This window comes from Crinia signifera, chromosome 3, assembly GCF_055691185.1.
Source record: "Crinia signifera chromosome 3, ASM5569118v1, whole genome shotgun sequence".
In the NCBI taxonomy this organism is placed as follows: Eukaryota; Metazoa; Chordata; class Amphibia; order Anura; family Myobatrachidae; genus Crinia; species Crinia signifera.
Window position 1 is genome coordinate 78,813,507 of NC_139219.1, and position 19,598 is coordinate 78,833,104.

A 19,598-nucleotide genomic window follows, 5' to 3' on the forward strand; every position below is an offset into this window, starting at 1 on the left:
TCCATAGGACTATTTCACACGCTCCGGCTCCTGCCGGGCGGTGTAATCCCGCACGGCAGTTAATAATGGACACAAATGTGTCCATTTACACGGGACTGCCACGGCCCGGCCGCCCGGTTGCAGCCGGATCCCACCACTGGAAGGGACGGCTGCCGGGCTGTGGCCACCCCCTTCATTGTAAACTACTGTGTGCTGCACAGCTTCCTGGCCGTGCGGGATTTCGCCGCCCAGCAGGAGCCGGAGCACGTGAAATAGCCCATACAGTAACTATGCTCACCACCCAGGAACTATGCTCACCATACAGGAACCATGCTCACCATACTGTACAGTAACTGTGCTCACTATACAGTATCTGTACTTATCATCCAGTAACTACTGTATGCTCACCATACAGTATATATCATCACCATACAGAAACTATGCTCACCACACAGGAACCATGCTCACCATACTGTGCAGTAACTATGCTCACTATACAGTATCTGTGCTTATCATACAGTAATTACTGTATGCTCACCATACAGTATATATCATCACCATACAGTAACTATGCTCGCCACACAGTAACTATGCTCGCCATACAGTATCTATGCTCACTATACAGTAACTATGCTCACCACACAGGAAATACTGTATGCTCATCATAGAGAAACTATGCTCACCACAAATTAATCTAGCCACCCGATTTAGTAGTGGTCAATCTTTTTGCAGATGGAAAGCCATAAAGTACAAATAACATATTGCAGGTGATTGGGATCTGAACACTGGCCACACCCACAGAGCACTGGCAGCACCCACACAGATCTGGTCAGAGCTCCTGTGATACTCACTATAGGCTGTGTATACTTTTTAGATCCAGGCCCTTGTGTCAAGAGTACTTGCAGAGAGTGTTAAGTAACATTAATAAAACACAAAAGAAAAAAATCCACTAAACGATTGTCCTGATATTTACCAATTAGCCCCAATGTGTGCCAAATGATGATGATTGCTGAGAGGGGGTGGGAGGGGCCATTCAGAGGCCCCAATCCCCTATGACTCTCTATCCCAGCAGGTAGGTTGCTGTCACTGAGTGCATCAGTTTCCTCTGCCTGAGGGAAACATTTTTGTGGTGTATTTTTTAAATTGGGTGTGGCCAAACCTCCATGATTAGGTCTGTATAATAGACACAATTGAAGCACTGTATATTATGGGATTTTTGCTTGCTAGTGCTGTAGCATAAGATAAAATATCCCAAAAGTATTTTTCTCAGTATTTTCTGACATTGCATTCACAAAATTAAATTTACTTTTTATGCCAAGAATTTGATATATTATTTCCATTACATCTAATAAAACTTTAAGTCTAGGTTGTAATAAATCATTAAGCTGTCTTATGTTTAATAATACCTTTAGTCAGTAATGAATAAGAAATATTACATATTTGCTTGATCTTCAAGCAGCGAAATGCTAGACCCCCTAGGAGTACCCCGCTTCCTTTTCAGGTAAAGTTCTACAACAAGTACCACCTAATACAGGACAGGCCAACCTGTGGCTCTCCAGATGTTGTAAAACTACAAATCCCAGCATGCCTTGCCACATTTTTAACACTCCCTTATAGCAAAATTGTGGCAAGGCATGATGGGATATGTAGTTTGACAACACCTGGAGAGCCACAGGTTGGCCAGGCCTGACCTTGGTGAAAGGCGAGTCATACTGTTGGTATACCTGGGTACCGGCTGTAAATTAGGGGGAGCCTGTAATATGCCAGTGATAGTGATGGCATAGAGAACAGGCCCTTTATCTGCAAAGTTTTATATATCTCCCCCTTGATTACATATGTAAGTGTCTAATTAGGGACATGTAAATATAAATCAATATGATTGGTTTTCATCAATCTACTGTAATTAGGAAGAGAGCAAGCTTGCCAGCATGGACCAGTTAGCAATGTTTCTATTGGCTAAGATCCAATCTTGTTTTTGTGACATGCTTTGTTACCAATATTAAGCAGAGTGCGCTGACACTATGCAAAGAAATGTGAACAAATTAATAAATAATTAATAAATAATGAAAAACTCAAAGTTTGTCTCCGCCGAGAAAAAACACAGAAGACAAGAAAACTTTTTTTGGAGAATGTGCCTGTGGCAGAGAACAGCAAAGTTGCTGCAAAACATCACACACATCAAATTTCACGGAGTAGGCCATTTTACAGTGATGCCAATATTTGATATCTGTTTTTGATTCGCCAAGTTGGTGGGATATTGAATGAATGCTGCTTGTGGTGTGGACTGGGAGATTTTAAAGGCCCATAAACACTGGGCGACTTTGAGCTGAAAGTCGCTCAAAACAGCATGTTTGAGCGCAGTGGTGTAACTATATATTTTGCGCCCCCCCCCCCCCCCCGCCAAACTTTTTCGGCGCCCCCCTCCCCCTCTCTCTCTCCCCTCGGCGCCCCTCCCCATGCCCATACCTGACAGAGCCGCATCTGCGGTCACTGTCCCGTCCAGTCTCCCGGCGCCGGCTCCTGCTGATAATGAAAAGTGACTCTTAGAAAATGGCTGCCAAAACTGTCTGCAATACGGGGGCAGCCATTTTCTAAGTGTCAGTTTTCATTATCAGCAGGAGCCGGCGCCGGGAGCGAGTGACGGGACAGTGACCGCAGATGCGGCCGGGCAGCAGCGCAGCGCGTAACTATAGCACCGCAGCCCCCCCGGCGCCCATAGTTACTCTGCGCCTCCCCGCCACGGCGGGGGCTGCGGAGGCATAGTTACGCCACTGTTTGAGCGGCTTTCAGCTTAAAGCCGCCCAGTTTGTATGCCCCAGTGATGAGCAGTGAGCTCTGCTGCGCGCTCCCGCATCATCGCCGGGAAAGCCGTTCATGTGCTGGTACCAGCAGATGAGCGGCTTTAAGGACGGCTTTGCAAAGCCGTCCACCCCCCACCGAGCAGGGGGAAAGCTGCTCAGTGTGTATGCACTGAGCGGCTTTCCTACCAGCGATGAACGCGATTATCGCTGTCCATACACGCTGGGCATAGTCGCCCAGTATGTATGGACCTTTGGTAACATTTTTCCAGAGGGGAAAAAAAGATACATTTCTTTTTACGCTGAAGATAAACATAGTTTATGAGGTGGAATAGTTCATATTCCACCAAAGAGTATGTTCTGTTATCTTCAGAACCAGAAGATACCACCAGTAATGGTAACTGTAAATACATATTTATTTTATGACCTACTTATAACATGGGGGTTATTTGGAGGAAATGACCCAGAACCATTCCGACCCGATCGCTCGGCAGCTAGTTTACAGAGCCCTGCAGTCAATTCCAAAAAAGCTTGTAAATACACAATTAAATATGCATATCAAATGCCAGTGGGCATTGGGGCTTACAGTGTGGTTTATCGCTCCTATAAGCCATTTATTAATATTTCTGGAAGTTATTTGAGCAGCCATCCCACCACCACTACATATATGCAATTTTGCGCTATAATAGCTGTTAAATTAAACATCTTCCAGGCAGTTAGGTGCCTCCGCGTTACATACAAATCTTAAACAAAAGAAATCTCATTTACATTTGCAGAGATAAAAGAGCATGGTCCATTGAATCTCAAAGAAAATTGTTTGCGCTACATCAACTTGAAGTTCCACCAGTAATTACTGAATAAATGTATAAATACAAAGTATTAAACTGTACAGCTGTGTTGTTTTAAGGAACTAACAGATTTCCTACTGAATATTCAATGTGACTTAAACAAAAGGCGCTATAGTGAGTGAGGGATGTATCTTCCTTTAGGCAGCTACCGGTTTATCAGCTTCTCTGTGAATAAGGGACATTGTTAATGTAGCTGGGTGTCTTGTTTCCTGAAGCTCGGAGTCAGAACAGCAGCATCTGCTCTTTCCTTCAGGTGCCCTTTAGCAGCAGTCAGAAAGCAGAGCTGTACACCAGGGAAAAACTGATCTCAGGAAGCAGGAGGCAAAGATCAAGACTTCAAGGGAATAAAATGTGCCACATATTCCAATACAGGTTCCATCATGTGTATGTTATATTTATTAACACAATTATATATGTTTATATACATACTTGTGAAACGAATAGAAAAACTACAATGACAAAATGTGCATTGACCTATAACCTGCCGGTGACACATTTGCCCTGATTTCGGAAACAAACAACTGTACAATTACTATGCTCTTGAGCAGGGTCATGACAGACATCCGCTGAGCATTCAGGTACATGACAGCATGCTCAGGAACTGCATGGTGTTAACAATGTAATAGCATGACAGCTTACTCTCGGTTTACGTTCCGGTTCTATTTCTGGAGCAATGCTACATCTGTATCCGATTACCCTACTTAGTATGATAAGGCTTTTCAACACATGTGGGGATGTGCATTAACATACACTATATAGAACTAGAAGAAAAAGGAATGAACATGTCCCTTATAAACAGATGTTATTGGGAACATGTAAAGAACGAGCACGGCTACAGCATATAATGAAAATGTCATAAGGTCTGAAATATACAGATGGTGTGAGGGAAACGCATTTAAGCATGTTCACAGCGTCTATTGACATCAATCAGGGAGCTTTGGTTAAGCCCAGCACCTCTGCCCACATTGGTGACATTGGCGAGGCCACCGGCTCACATTGGTGACTTCAGTGGGACCATCCTGCCACACTCCCGCTGCCCCCATACTCTGACACCCTGCCCAGCTGTGATCCTAATGGGATCAGTATTTAATAAGTAAATCACTGATCACTTCTTGTGAGGGCAGCCTCAGGGGATGGTTACGCTATAAGCCACACTAAAAGGGATGTTTTTCTAGAAACATTCCATTTCACACACAGAATATAGGTATGCTGTATATCATGTTTTAATCAGCAGAGTCTGCTTGAGTCTCCTATTCATATAGCGTTGTGCATAAAATGCATTTTCCAAAAAAAAAAAAAAACACCAGGCGGTAACAGAGTGCCATGGGATCTGTCAGTTCTCTCATCTCCTGATACACGGCTTATTAAGGCAAGGAGTAGGAGGCACATCTTTATGTGCCTGCTTTACTCCAATAGAGATAGTAGTGTATGTGCCTGTTTTACTCTAGAAGAGATAGTAGTGCCATGGTCATTAACCTTAATTGGGTGTGAGCTACTCAAGACAAAATAAACCTCCAGAAGAGCTACTAAATGTTTTTGTGATAAAAAAAGTCTAATAACCAAAAAATGCCCCTAACACATTATGCTACACACCCCATTTCCCCTGACACATTATGCCACATATCGTAATGCCCCTGACACATAATGCATACCTCCCAACTTTGCTGGCAGACAAAGGGGAACACCTGCGCGTGCAGAAGAGATAGTAGTGTATGTCCCTGCTTTACTCCAGGAGAGCACAGTAGTATACTGTATGTGCCTACTTTACTCTAGGAGAAATCAGGGCCATCTTAATGCATGGACTCAATGGGCAGCTGTACTGTATCTGAGAACTATATGCACTTGCTTTCCTCCAGATTAGAATAGTGGTATATTGTATGTGCCTGCTTTTTACTTGTCGAGAATAGTTGTATTCATGATTGCTTTATATAAGGATAGAACAGTAGCATATGTATCTGCTTTACTCCAGGACAGAATGGGGGTTTTGTTTTAACCCTTTAGGCACTAGCTGCAACTCAATGTAACAAAATGTTAGGCTATTTAAAGAGTTTACATTGTATGACACACAATGGGGCAGATGTATTAAGCCTTAACAAGAGATTAATGCAAGTGTGATAAGGAGAGATACAGATGGGGCACTTCCCATCCTGGCTGGCGGATCGCCAGAACGTCCCCGCTGGCGACCCGCCAGCAGCCTCGCCAGCGAATATACTGAGACGCGCCTGCGTCTCAGTCTCCGTCGCCAGCGCGACGGAAACCCTGTCCGTCTCCGCCTCAGGAAGACGGACAGGGTTAGGGGGGGTTAGGGGGGGGGGGTGCGGGCAGGCGGCGGGGACCCCGGGTTACCGCCGGCAAGCCGGCGTGGACCCGGGGGAACGGATGGAAGCGCCGTCGGAAGGGGACGCGCGCGCCTCTCGTGCGCGCGCGTCCCCTTCTCGCCATCGCCATGGCGCTGGCGGGGGATGGTGGCTGGCGACGCCAGCGCCATCCCCTGCCAAGATGAGACCTGCTCCATCTGTAAATGTCCAGCCAATCACCTGCCAACTGCCATGCTACAGACTGTGTTTGAAAAAAGTCAGTAAGGAGCTGATTGGCTGGACGTTTATCTCTCCTTATCACCCTTGCATTTATCTCTTGTTAAGGCTTAATACATTTGCCACATTGCCTTAAATTCATGTCATATGCCTACTGTGCCTCTAAATGCCACATCATGTTCCCAAAACACTTGGTATGCCACACTGTGCCCCTAATTTACAGCCTGATCCTATTTTAGCTGCACCCATGCCAACCAAAAAGTTCATAATTCACACATACTGTATAGTCACATTTATCATGTAAACAGCAAATGGAACAAGATGTGAAGAAAATATAAAAATAATCAACCATTAAGTGGAAATCAAGGCACATCCATTGCCTTCCCCTTTACAAGAAATTAAATTAGGCTATATCACTGTGGATTCATAGCAAATACAGATATGAACAGATCCATGGCCGCCATCAATGGGACTATCAAGACTGCAGTCCAGGGCCAGACAGGACTGGAGCTTAGCCGTGTCCCACTTACAGCTGGCAGGCACAGTTGGGCTGTGCTGGCAGCATTTAAACGTGGTGCCACCCGCAAGCAAATCAGAGCTCATGGACCGCTAGGTAATCAGTGCCTACAGTGGCGGCTCCTGATTGGCCACCGGCCAGCACCACATTTGAAATGCCGCCAGCACTACTGTTTGGATCAAACATAACTGCTGTACAACTAACTAGATGCTGCCTAGGATAACATGATAAGCCAGCAGTGAAAGAAACAGAATCAGCAGAAGGGAAGAGAGACCTCACTTTTAAAGTGAGGGGGTGGGGGGTAATTCAATCTCGCTTGATATTTCCGCCTGGTGGAAACATGGGCCACCAGTATTCAACTCGCCTATGCAGATTCGACTTTGACAAAAGTCAAATCTGCATTGTTGAAAACGGCCACTGGATTGTCGAATCCCCGGCCATTTTCGACTATGGCCGGTCCTCCACATGTATCCTGCAGGGACAGTGGTAGTCATAACAGCTGTCTCTGAATTACATCCCTGGCATATTGTAGGAGTATTTCCCACTTGTGAAAGACTCCCGTAGGGAATAGGGCATCGTGCATCCACCAATTGATACTCCACCCACAAAATTCACAGCTCCGCCCAACTTTCCACCCTCCCCGCCGGATAGCCCTGGCTATTTTGTCAGGTGCACATTGTATATAATTGGCTGGTCACTCTCCACTTTATCACTTTTTGAAGCTTGATCCATCTGGCCCTGTATTACACAAACTGCACTTTGTTTGGGTCAGACTATAACGTGTTACATGCTAATATGCATACTTCATATTCTGGCAACAACCTTGCTCAAATCAAACATTTGTAAACCCCCCCTCCAGAAATCTCACGTTTGTCCGACAGGTACACTTACAACAAAACATGAGCCTATGTAATTATTTAAAATGAAAGGACAGATGTACTGTATAATGTTTTGTCAAGTTAATATCTGGATGAGGGAGCAGAGGTACATTGAAGTGTAGCGAGTTGATTGATTTCAAAGAGACCCTACGTGAAGTCTATAGTTCATATTCACCTTATTAAGCCATGGCATGCTGCAGAATACATTTCAATAGTTATACAATAATTACTGTTTGCACAATACCCCCATACACAGCGTAGTTACAATTCTCCCTGCTGCCAGATTCATATCTACTCAGATGCTGACAATTCTAGTTTAAGAACCTCTTGCAAAACAATTAAGTTTATTGCTTAATAATAAAACGAAAGAAATGTGTCTTATAATAAATAGTTAAAGAAGGACAGGGATGATTAGAAAATAGCATGTTGTGGACACTTGGTTTCTTCTTGATAATCTTGTAAATGCATCTTGATATTTTTCAATAGAGAATGATTAGATGCGTGGCCTGATTCACAAGTGGACACAATGCCAATGAGTGATACTGATTGTACAACACATGTGTGGCGACAGATCAGTGACAGCGGACACAGTGAGGGTTTTATTGCAAAGCAGGTACAGAAGGAACGCCTCTCAGTCAGGGCTGGAAATCACCAGATCCCCTCCGCTGGCGGAGAGGCGCTCCATCTGAGGGGGATGCGTCTCACACGCATGCGCGTCCTCTTCTCTCAGCAGCGGATGGCAGATAGGGGAAACCCTGCTCCTCTCAGGGAGATGGACAGGGTTAGGGGGGGGGGGGGGGGGGAGGTGTGCGGGGAGCTACAGGGAATCAAGGGGAGCCGACGGAGGGCTCAGACGGAACAGGGCACGCAAGCATCTCGTGCACGCATGCCCCCTTTTGTCTGATGGTGGGTCCTGTCGGTTGGTGATAGAATCACCAGGACCCACAAGCATGAGAGGCGTTCCATCTGTAGTAAGAACTGGTTGGAGGAAACTGGGGTGTGTCTAGTCAGATGTAGGTGAGATGTGAGCATTTTGATGGCATGTTATATCGAGTACACGTGAATTCATACACAGCTGTATTGGCTTTGGTGGCTTACTTGTAAGAGGATTTCTGACTATTCACAGAGTTGCTCAGATTATAGATGTGGCATCTCTGTACACAAGCCAAGGATCAGAGTTGCCACCAGTGTGTGTCACCGCAGTGTCAGATTCAGGGCCCATCGGGGCAAAGCTGTGGAAGGGACCCATGCATAGTGGTGTGGTTAGCCAACAGAGAGTGTGTGGACAACCACCACAGATGCTTGGCTAACCATAGTCTGGGCATCCTTTTACATATACTGTATATATTAAATACTGTTAGTGCATGTACAGGTGTGTCCACATACATCTAGCCTCTTTGCGCTTTAAACAGTCCTTCTAAACTTTTTCCTGCTAGTTCATACCAAGAAATGGCACATATACTACATACATAGAGCATACCTAGCACCAAAACAACGCTATGATGGGTATAGCTGAAGGAGCACGTTGTTCTAAATGGCCGATTACACAGGCTGACCTTCCACATTGCTTTTGGAGCTACTGACACATCCATACATTTTGGCGTGAATTACATCACTATTACACAGCAGGTCTAGGCATGCCTTTTAACTGCACTGTCTCTTGAGAACTTTTACACTTGGGACATCTGTAAACATGACAAGAAATGTATCACACTTCTGTCAGCAGTGGGTAGGAAGGCCATACTTCAACAACAATGGATTCATGACTCGGCACCTACTGTCCATATGGCAAACTCTAGATTACTCTTTTTATTCTCTATGGATTGGCTAGAGTCAACTGTTACGACTCTGGGGAATACCACCGAACCAGAACCCTAACTCTGTTGCCTCTAGCCGTGGTCGGCGGACGCGTGCGGTGCTAGGCTTCACCTATAACAGCCGCGTTTGACGGAGCTGGTTATGCCGTCTCCGCCCCCGATGCCACCACCTATTATGTAGGACAATGCGTCCGTCGAGGCGGAGAGATGGCAAGAGGTGAAACTCACTAATGACCCACACAGGACAGGGTACCCCCAGAGTCTCCAGGTATAAATGACCAGGTGTAACAATGCACAAGATGATACAGTAATAAATTGGATAATAATGGCTGAGATGCAACAATGCACAAAGAGATGTCACCAACAAGAGCAAAGAATAACAAGGATAGCAACTCCTGACTTATCTCTAAAGATGGTAATGGAGACCAGCACAGGAGTTCCTCCAAGCAGATGAACAGGACAGCTGTAACACTGCGAGCAAGTGCAGGCACAGGCACAGGGCTGGAGTGGTACTCTGGACGCTGCTGACAAGCTTGGCTTGGAACCGGGAACACTCTAGACTCCACAAGGGCACCAAGAACTAAAACAGGCGTCTGTTCCCAGCAGACGCCGGCTACTTATTCAAAATGGCCACCCCCTGGCTGATGACGTCAGCCTCTGTGCCTAGCAATGCCCGACACTTCTGCCCTGGGCGTACGGCTACTGCCGGGGAAGATGGTGCCAACAGCTGTATCCTGCAGATCCGGCGCTGTCAGTGACAGCAGTGCCACCGGAGACAGCAGGACCGCAGTGGCACCTAACAAAAACATTGCACAAACAATCTTTAACCCCTGCTTTATTCCAATGCTTGGGGAAATATATTCAGACCCTCCCTCTCCAAACTAAATTGGCGATTAAGAACTGCTTTCAATTCACCTCATGGTATTCTTATCAACTTTTAGGTATTCAATGTCCTGTCAACCTCTGATCTCTTCTCTATTTTACATTTATCTCTATACTTCTTGCTCTCTCCTACTCTTCCTTTGTCGTTTTGATGGATCTGTTCAGGATGGATCGTGGCTCTGGGTTAAGGGTAGGCATTTATTCCTTTATCATTTTGTTATATTGTTATGTTTTGTTGTTTTTTCTTTTTTTATTGTTATTTTTATTGTTCACCAATATTTGGAGAATAATCATTTATGTCTCTCTGCGGGCAGTTTTATGGGGCATGCCCCTTTCCATTCTTTGACTTAGGGGCCAATATATTTAGTTTGTAACTGTTAGGGCCCCCCACTCTTATTATCTTAGTTTATGTTTATGTCTGATATGTTTATGGTATGAAGGGAACATTTACAAAACAGTTTGTACCATTTGTATTCTCAACTGAACAATGTTTGACTTTTTGTATACATCATTTGAGGTTCACTGAAATATATACTGGGGAAAAAACAGCCCCTCTAGTCATGTCATGCTGTAGCACAACTCGTTAGCTTCCAGCATCTGTGCATGTGACCTTTAAAATGCAATCTATTTGCAAAGCAATAAGACTAGGATGCACAAGCAGCTTATCCTGATTAAAGTGACATGCAAGCTGTATCTGCATACAAAATTACTAGCTACCTAAACTGCTGTTGCGACATGTCCAGAGATAAAGTCAAAAGATCGACAATGTTATCTGTACTGCTGATCTAAATCAGAATGAATTAAAGTATATACAAGGGTTCTATGTACTGTCCCATTCCTGCTGAAAGCTGGTATATTTAATAAAAAGCCATTAAAAACTAATGAAACAGTAAAGAAGGGCAATACAGGGAAGCCTAATACTTCATACCTGGAAATGATTGGCTTGCGGTTTCCTAGGTGAAGTACATAGAATGGGTCAGGAACAGTTCTGTATCTCCAAGTTTGAAGGGCATGCTGTGCGTGTATTCATACTTCCTGGCCCATCTTAGCAAACATTTACTGTAATTGACAGTGTGCTGTGTGTCATCTTTATATTTGTGATGCAAATACATGAGAGACAATGGCATTTTTACGGCAAATCTTAACCTTGCGTTACAGCAAGGTAACAAACCCTTAGCTAGTATACATGATTAGCAACACGAATAGCAGAGTGAATCATACAGTCTCATAACCAGACTCCTAGCTAAGCAACAGACAGTCCCGCTGTAATGTCAGTTGCATTATTCAGTGCGGTATGGGTAAAAACCAGACCCAGAAAAGACACCGGACCGCTGGACCGGACATCAAAATCTACAGTCCGAAGCTTGTAGTGTCCCGTCCTGGGGGGTGTCCTGTCCGGGGAGGGGGGCTTTAACTGACAGCTGTCCCCAGGGAGAGGAGGAGGGGGAGAATAAAGCCTCGCTGTATGGTCGAGGCATGTAGCAAAAACCGTAACGGTCCGGACCACACGGGAAGGCTGTAATCTCCCCTTCCCCATATCCCTGGTGACAGCTGTCACAGGCATCCCCCCAGACAAGACACCCCCCAGGACAGGACACCCCACGGACCGGACACTACAAGCTCCGGATTGCAGATTTTGATGTCCGGTCTGTCGGGCCAGGGTCTTGTCCGGATCCGGTTTTTACATAGTCCCTTATTCAGTGTCACTCAGGCACTGTATTTTAATGATTCATTTATAGGACACTGACACAAAGCAACATGAAAATGGGAGACTGTTTCGTAGAGCTTGCAATCTAGTTCTTCTTAAGTGATTCATTAAAGAGCTGTCATGTTATCAGAGCTTAGCATCTAAGCCAGCTCATGATTTAGAAAATCGCTTACATTTAATTTCCATCTCTAATTCGCATGAGAGGCCATCTCATTTTATTTATACAATTAGTGATACATTCTCTGTGGTAAATGATTTTCTACTGGTTTTTTAATGAAGATGGTAAAAAAGTAAATAGAAGCCTAGGAAGAATCAATGGGAAGTTGTTCAAGGTATTTTATCCTTTTCTTCTCATTTCCAAAGGGAAGAAACAAGAAGGCAAAGCTCGCTCTCAGCACATGTTGATTCCTTTCCGTCATGTTAGTAGGAATAAATAATTCCACTCCGATGACCTCTACGCGTACCGGGCATGGAAGACTACAGGCTCCAGCCAAATCAGAAAATGAACTCCAGGTATGCATTGCCACTCTCTGGCTCCTGACATCTGTCAAGGTGAGTTCAGTGATTTATTGACCCCAGGGAGAATGTATCAGTACAGCTGAAACAAAGTTGGTGCTTCTCTATGGAAAACAATAAATCTTGGTGCCAACAACAAGGAATACCAATACCACTCCTGTTGTCATAGCTGTATAGTCTCAGGCATAACGTAATATACCGAAATTAAGTTTTACAATAAAACACCAGCCCGCCCCAACCTCCAGCTTGACGAAAGTGAACCCTACGGTGCATGTTTATTTTATATTATAGAGAATGCAGATTGCAAGCTCCACTGGGCGGGGATTAATGTAAACGAATGAAATATTCTCTGTAAAGCAATGCATAATATATGTGCCTTATATAAATAACTGCTACTAAAGAAAATGTATAATAATATAGAAGCGCATTTCACACCGTTGTTTCCCACAGAAAATGCCATGGTGGGGTGCTCGCTAACTGGAGGAGCAAGGCAGGCTGCTCCACGGTGCTCCCCAGGCATTAACAGGGGTATGGGTCATGGGGTCGACATACTTAGAACGACAGTCAATAGCTTGATGGCTATTGGTCGACAGCCTTAAGGTCAACAGATGGAAAATGATGACATACAATATGTCGACACAAGCAATATGTTGACACCGAAAAGGTCTACATGATATTGCAAAGATTTTGTTATCTTTTTGTTTTATTGGGATATATTTTTTTATTATTGAATCACCTCTTACATATATATACAAATATGTATATAGTTATGTTGATTTATTGATGCATCAAGGATTTATGTGCTTATTAAAGAAACTGAGATTTTATTGCAATAAATATATATAAATAAATATACATTTGTTAATATCAGTCTCGTCTTATTGCTATATATACTGTAGTGCAGAGAAATCAAATCTAAATGTCTGTGAAAAAATCCTATAGAATACATTCCACACAGATGGTAAATATTAAATGGTCATAATTAAAACTGTTCTATACAGTCTGTGTTCAAAAAAGCTTACGATCATCTTATTAAATGTACAGTAATGCAATATATTAGCTGTGCAGAATAGCACATGTCATACAAAACAACAATAAATCAAATTTATATTATTTTACTCATGAGACATTTTTACCATGAGTCAATAATGGAAAATAGATATTTATTTAAATTAAAAATGTCCTCGATCTATGTCTCAAGTTGCTTAGGGACCATCATTATTATGCCATATCCCCTTTGCCCACAATGATTTGGGACTGTCCCACTAAATTCTGGATGCTGAGCCATACTTGCCGACTTCTCATCTCCCCTTTGCGGGAGACCGGGAAGAGGCATTGCCGGGAGAGGGCAGCAAGCTCACGCTTCACAGAAGCAGGAAGGGGCAGTGCCATCACCGGGAGGGGGAAAGGGGTGGCCTGAGGGCGGAGCCACGGACCGGCTGCACGATCAGGGGTGTGTCTGTATTTCAGGCATTGCACTGCGGGGGGTGGGGCTAAAATGACGCGATTGCGTCATTTGACCCGCGGAACTCCCCCCCCCCGCCGGTAGGTGGGTTTGCGGGAAATGAAGGGAATTGTGGGAGGGTTGCCCCCCTTTCCAGGGGGCCGGGAGTTGGACTCGATTTCCGGGAGGGTAGGCAACGCTGTGCTGAGCTAGTGTGTTGCTGTGTCTAAACATAATTTCCTGTGTACATGTAAATGCAGCAATATCACTACAGCAGCTGCTGCCTGTTCTACAACAATGAAAATATAATGGAATTCCCAAATTTGAAAACTGACAATTATGGTTCATTTATATTTTTTTACTTATATTTCACAAAGTGAATTTTCAGAGTAAAAAGAAAATATACATTTCATTTATACTTTTCTAGTTCCATAATAAGTTGTTTGAGTCTCAAAATGCATGTTAATTATGTTGCTACAACTGTATTCATGCATCGAGTCACGTAAGCACTTCCTCTTGTGACTGAATAAGTTCGGTTAAGTGAAATTATACATTTTCACATTACCTACACCACCTAAAGGTCACTAAAATCAAGGCAGCTATTCCAGGCTATTGTGTTTCTGATGCTTTTCTAGGTCAGAGACCTGTAAAATGATTGAACATTTTTGCCCAACAAAGCAATAGCAGAACAATACATTGTAATATATATCATTACTCCGTAAAGTTAGTGTAACAATAAAGAAACAAGATTTTTGATTGGTTAGTATTAGTATGCAAATAGGTAAATAATCAAGCACACCAACATGATATTTTGTATATATGCATAAGAAACAAATCTAGAAACAGCTTTCACATTGCAAAAAAAAATGTATACTGTCAATCTAAAGGCCCATACACACTGGGCGGCAGTTTTGCAGTTTGAGCTGCGTTCAGCTCAATGGGGTGTATTCAATGACTTTTGCAAGCTGTGGCAGCAAGCAGTGCTGAATGCTCCCTGTCATAGCTCGCAGGGTCAGTATTCAACTGACCCCCTGCACACGCCGTTTCCCCCTTGCTAGGTTATTGTAGCGACGTGGGAAATGGCGTATGAGCCTGCTAAATCAGCAAGACTTGTGGGTAAATGCAGCGGGCTCCCTGCATTAGCAGCAAGCCTCGCTGTTTGGGGGAATCCTCGCTATCCTCTGACAGCGAGGGTTCCTCCGGAACGTTGAATAAGGTGAGCGGCCTGCGTGGGGATTAAACGGCGAGGGTCGCTTGTTTTCGCCGATCCCCGCCGCTTAACCCCCTCACTGGCCACACTGAATACGGTCCAACAGCCGCCCAGTGTGTATGGCCCAGCAATGAGCACTGATGCGCACTCCCGCATCATTGCCGGCTGCTATCGCTCATCTGCCGTTAGCCGGTATTGCCAGCAGATGAGCGAAGGGGTGGACGGTTTTCCATAGCGTCCTGTTATGGAAAGATGTCCACCCCCTGTAGGCAGTGATGGCTAGTAGTACGGTACGCAGTCAAGATGTCAAAATATGGAAAGTTGACACCAGAATGTCTACACCAGAATGTCTACATGGGCAAAATGTTGGCAATCAATAGGCCAACAGATCAACACTGACAGAAAGCGGACATTGTTATTGCAAATGTCTATAGTAAAACAGAATTTTAGGATTGTACTGTATATAATACCACACAGTCAACATTCAAAATGCTGACATAACAATGTAATAAGTATGTCAGTGTTGACATTGTGAATGTTTTATAGACTTGTTAATAGGATGAGACTTCTTAGAACATTGTTTTATGATGTCTAGTCTTCTAGATGTATTAACACACTCATGGTTGAAAATACAAATACTAATACTGAACAATACACCTGTCTCTAAGAAGGGCATTTAACTAAAAACACTAATTAGAAAAAGCAGGTTGCATAATTTGAAGATGTATCTCCCATATAGATCCTTTAAATACATTCTGGGGCAGCAAAACATGTAAGTGATATGATGTCTGGTCATACCTTGGCAATGAGGACAGCAGGAGTCCTGAGTACGAGTAGGGTTCTGACAAAGCAAGGGAGGGCAGACTTCAGTCTCGCATAGCACCCTTCCACTATGACAAGTGCACTGTGTACAGGAATCAATATTCCATGTCTCTCCTTCAACAAAATACTCCCCTCCTGGAGCATGGCAGATGGATGGGTCTGTGAACTCTGGCTTCTTCCCACTGGAGTCCTCTGTAATGAGAGATTTGTAACATCATATAAATAATAGGTATCATTTGCCATTGACAGCATAGAATGCTTCGGCGGTTATTAAACTGCCCCTTTAGACCTATTGTAATTCACCAACAGCTGAGGAACTAATGTGTTAATGTATTCAGTGGCTTGTTTAGCACATTGCAGTGAATCACGAATCACATGTGCTGTTATTTGATTATTTGGAGTCAACTAAAACCCAGTCTTTTTTTAAAATACCTTATCTACTCTGTTTGGCTAGAGACCCTTTTTCATATTTCATATTGGTTTATTTATAGGAAGACGAAAAAGGAAAAGGAAATTCCCTTTAAAAACTTGTTCACTAGTCCTATGTGTTATCTTGTCCAGTGGTGCAGAAAGGGGGGGGGGGGGAGGTGCTGTTTACCGGGGCCAAGGTATGATAGGGGGGCCTAAGCTAGAGCTAACACAGCCAGCAGGTGGGCAGGCACTGAGGTGGGCCACAAAGGGGTTAGGGGGTGGGAGACATCAGGCTGTGTAGCATGCATTGTGCATAACGGTGTACAGACTCACTTATCACGGACAAGCAGTCACATCATCAGTGGGAAGAAACAGGGGCAGGGCTGATAGAACAGTCTGTGACTGTGGTGCAGCCTAATTCGTACTTATTAATGTTATGTTGTTGAGCTGCAGCTTAGTGTATGCTATCACAGGTGTTAATACATTTTGGTACCTCCATTTATAAAAAAAAAAAAAAAAAAACAATGACAGCAAAGTATTTTTGCTGCCACCAAATCTCAAGTGGCAGGGAGCACACACAGGATCCTCCCCTGTGCCTATGAGCTCTTCCTTGAGATGACTGTCTACAGTATATCTGCCTCATTTTTTTCCACCCACTCACTTCTCAAACCACTTCAACCAAGCATCCAAATGCTTCAGTGTCCGAACTTGTGAGTGGTTGGCCCAGGTGCAAAAATATAATTTGGGCCACCCTCCTCTTCTCCAACCCAAGTTCACAATATGCCATACAGCAGTTTGTGGCAGCAGTGGACCACTTAGACTCCAAGGGTAATGGACCCCTGCTGCACCAATGGTAGTTCCACCTCTGGAATGCTTCATTCTACTCAAAGTGCCCTCACCAAGGTCACAAATGACCTTCTAACTGCCAAATCTAAGTGTCACTTTTCTCTACTCCTTGATCTGTGTGCTGCCTTCAACACAGTTGAACCTCCTCTTCTTCTACATACTCTACACTCCATTGGACTCATTGACTCTACCTTTTCACCACCTTCCTCTAGTGCTCACTGCCGCTTCCAAGATTTCGGTTGATGTGCCCATCATACTCTGAAAATCCCTCACTTGCAGAGTCACATGCTGAATTAGTCTACTGAGCTTTAAACTTGACAGTGTCTAGGTTGAACCCATAAGGTTAACATGCACAAGATTGTCATAGACAAAAATGTTGACACACGCAAAAGGGTCACATGATAGTGGTCCACGAATTAAAAGGTTGACATGAGGGGTTTTTTTTAGGGTGTTTTTATCTTGTAGCACACTGAGCTGCATTTCTAACTTGGTTAAATATTTTGATTATTGTGTTTTATGTATTATATTATACTTCCTTATTGTTTAGTACTTTGTTGGGCCTTCATAATATGCTCTACTTGCCTACTCTATGTAGTCTTTTGTGACACCTTAATAAACAATAATAATAATAATAGCTGGAAAGCACTGGTACTATATACTACAGACACAACAAGCTAATGTTCTGATTTATATTTTGGTAAGCAAAGGATCAAATAGAACATTTTATTTATTCCTTGATTACTTTGCAGTTAGACAACCCCATAATTTGCAATAAATTAGCATGCTTAGTATTGCCACGGAAACACATTTACATTTTTATATGGCAGAATGTCAAAATCTCTATTAAACAGAGAGAATATCACAATGTCAATGAGATCTGCCTATTTGCTGAAATGTCAAGGGCTTTAAAGGTTTGCTGGAGACATCTTATTAGGAATGACATGACGTTTGCTAGGGTGACTGTCTTAAGGTACCTATACACTAGGGCAACCTCTTTGAGAGGAGCAGTCACATGCGATTTTCCTTGAACTGCCCGGCAGCTTCCCTGGTGGTAGGATTGAATGGTGGTAGGATTAAATATCAATAGTGCAGCCTGTACGATCTTCAGGCTCTGATCCGATGCTCACAGAGCCACACATCGGCTCGGACCTGATGTCAAACACATGCGATTTTGAAACTTTTCATCTGATTCCTGGGCCCGAATTATCGGAATCAGATGAAAAAAAAGGCCAAAAGTGCCCAAATGTATAGGCACCATATATAACCTGGTCCCCCTTACTTAAAAAGGAGTGTCAGCCTATCATTAGAACAGTCTGCTCTACTGTTATTTGCTCACTGATTTCATTCGACCTGTTCTTTTAAAGAGAACCGTAGATAAAAAACTTTTCAAATAAATAGTATTTTAGACAATGCATTTTACTATAGAGCTTAATGTGGACACAGCCAAGGGATTGTTACCCTATGGCAGGGTTGGCCATGGTGGTAACCTAGCATCAGAATTCATTGAGGATTTTTATGGAGCAGTGCACATGCTGCACTTTTACTCATATCTATTAAACTACACATATTATTTTTTATTATTATTATAGCTATATACCGCAGAAAACAGAATTCTGTGCTTAAGAAATAAGACTGAATTTATAATCATTATAGACCTGCATTAATATGGTGTTTATTTAGTACCATATGACCTATACATACTAAAAATGTAAATAAACACAACTAATACCCCTTTCACACCAGAAATGCAGGGACAAACCCTTGAATTCAGTTCCCTGGACAATCAGGGACATTCCCGGGTTTGGACCCATTCACACCAGAAATGTCCCTGCATTTTCTGGTGTGTGAAGGGGGCGGGAAGGAGGCCGGCAGGAGGTGGGGAGGAGGCGGGCAGTCGGCGGGATGACGTCGGGCAGTCGGCGGTGGAGGTGGACAGGAGGTGGGGAGAATACTCACCCCGGTTGCTGGTCCTCCGCACAGGCCAGGGATCCACACAGGCGGCGGAGCAAATGACGGGACAGGCAGCGGATGAAGATGACGCAGCTCTCCGGCGCCCTCACTGCCACCGGAGAGCTGCGTCATCATCATCCACCGGCTGTCCCGTCATTTGCGCCCGCCTGCATTAATTCCCGTCGGACAGGACACGGAGGACCCGGCAACCTGGGTAAGTATACCCTACACCGTTCACACCAGCCAGGTCCCCGGGTTGAACCTGGGAACAACCCTGCTACCTAGCAGGGTTGGATTGCCGGCAAATTAGCCCGGTAATTTGTCCCGGGTACCTTTCACACCAGACGTAGTACTGGGTTGTTCCCGGACTCAACTTGGGAATTTAGGCTGGTGTGAAAGGGGTATAAGACATAAACAGGATAGATAAGCACACTTAGG

The 19,598-nt window shown here is 44.0% G+C and overlaps 1 protein-coding gene across 2 annotated transcripts in view; it reads right to left on the reverse strand.

The window, feature by feature from the left end:
• Window positions 1–19,598, reverse strand: part of CRIM1 (cysteine rich transmembrane BMP regulator 1) — a 640,446-nt gene that overhangs the window by 66,013 nt on the left and 554,835 nt on the right. For both annotated transcript variants that reach the window (XM_083176101.1, XM_083176102.1), the window contains exon 12: window positions 15,930–16,145. In XM_083176101.1, coding sequence (XP_083032227.1) covers window positions 15,930–16,145 — 216 coding nt within the window. The remainder of the gene's footprint in view (window positions 1–15,929; window positions 16,146–19,598) is intronic.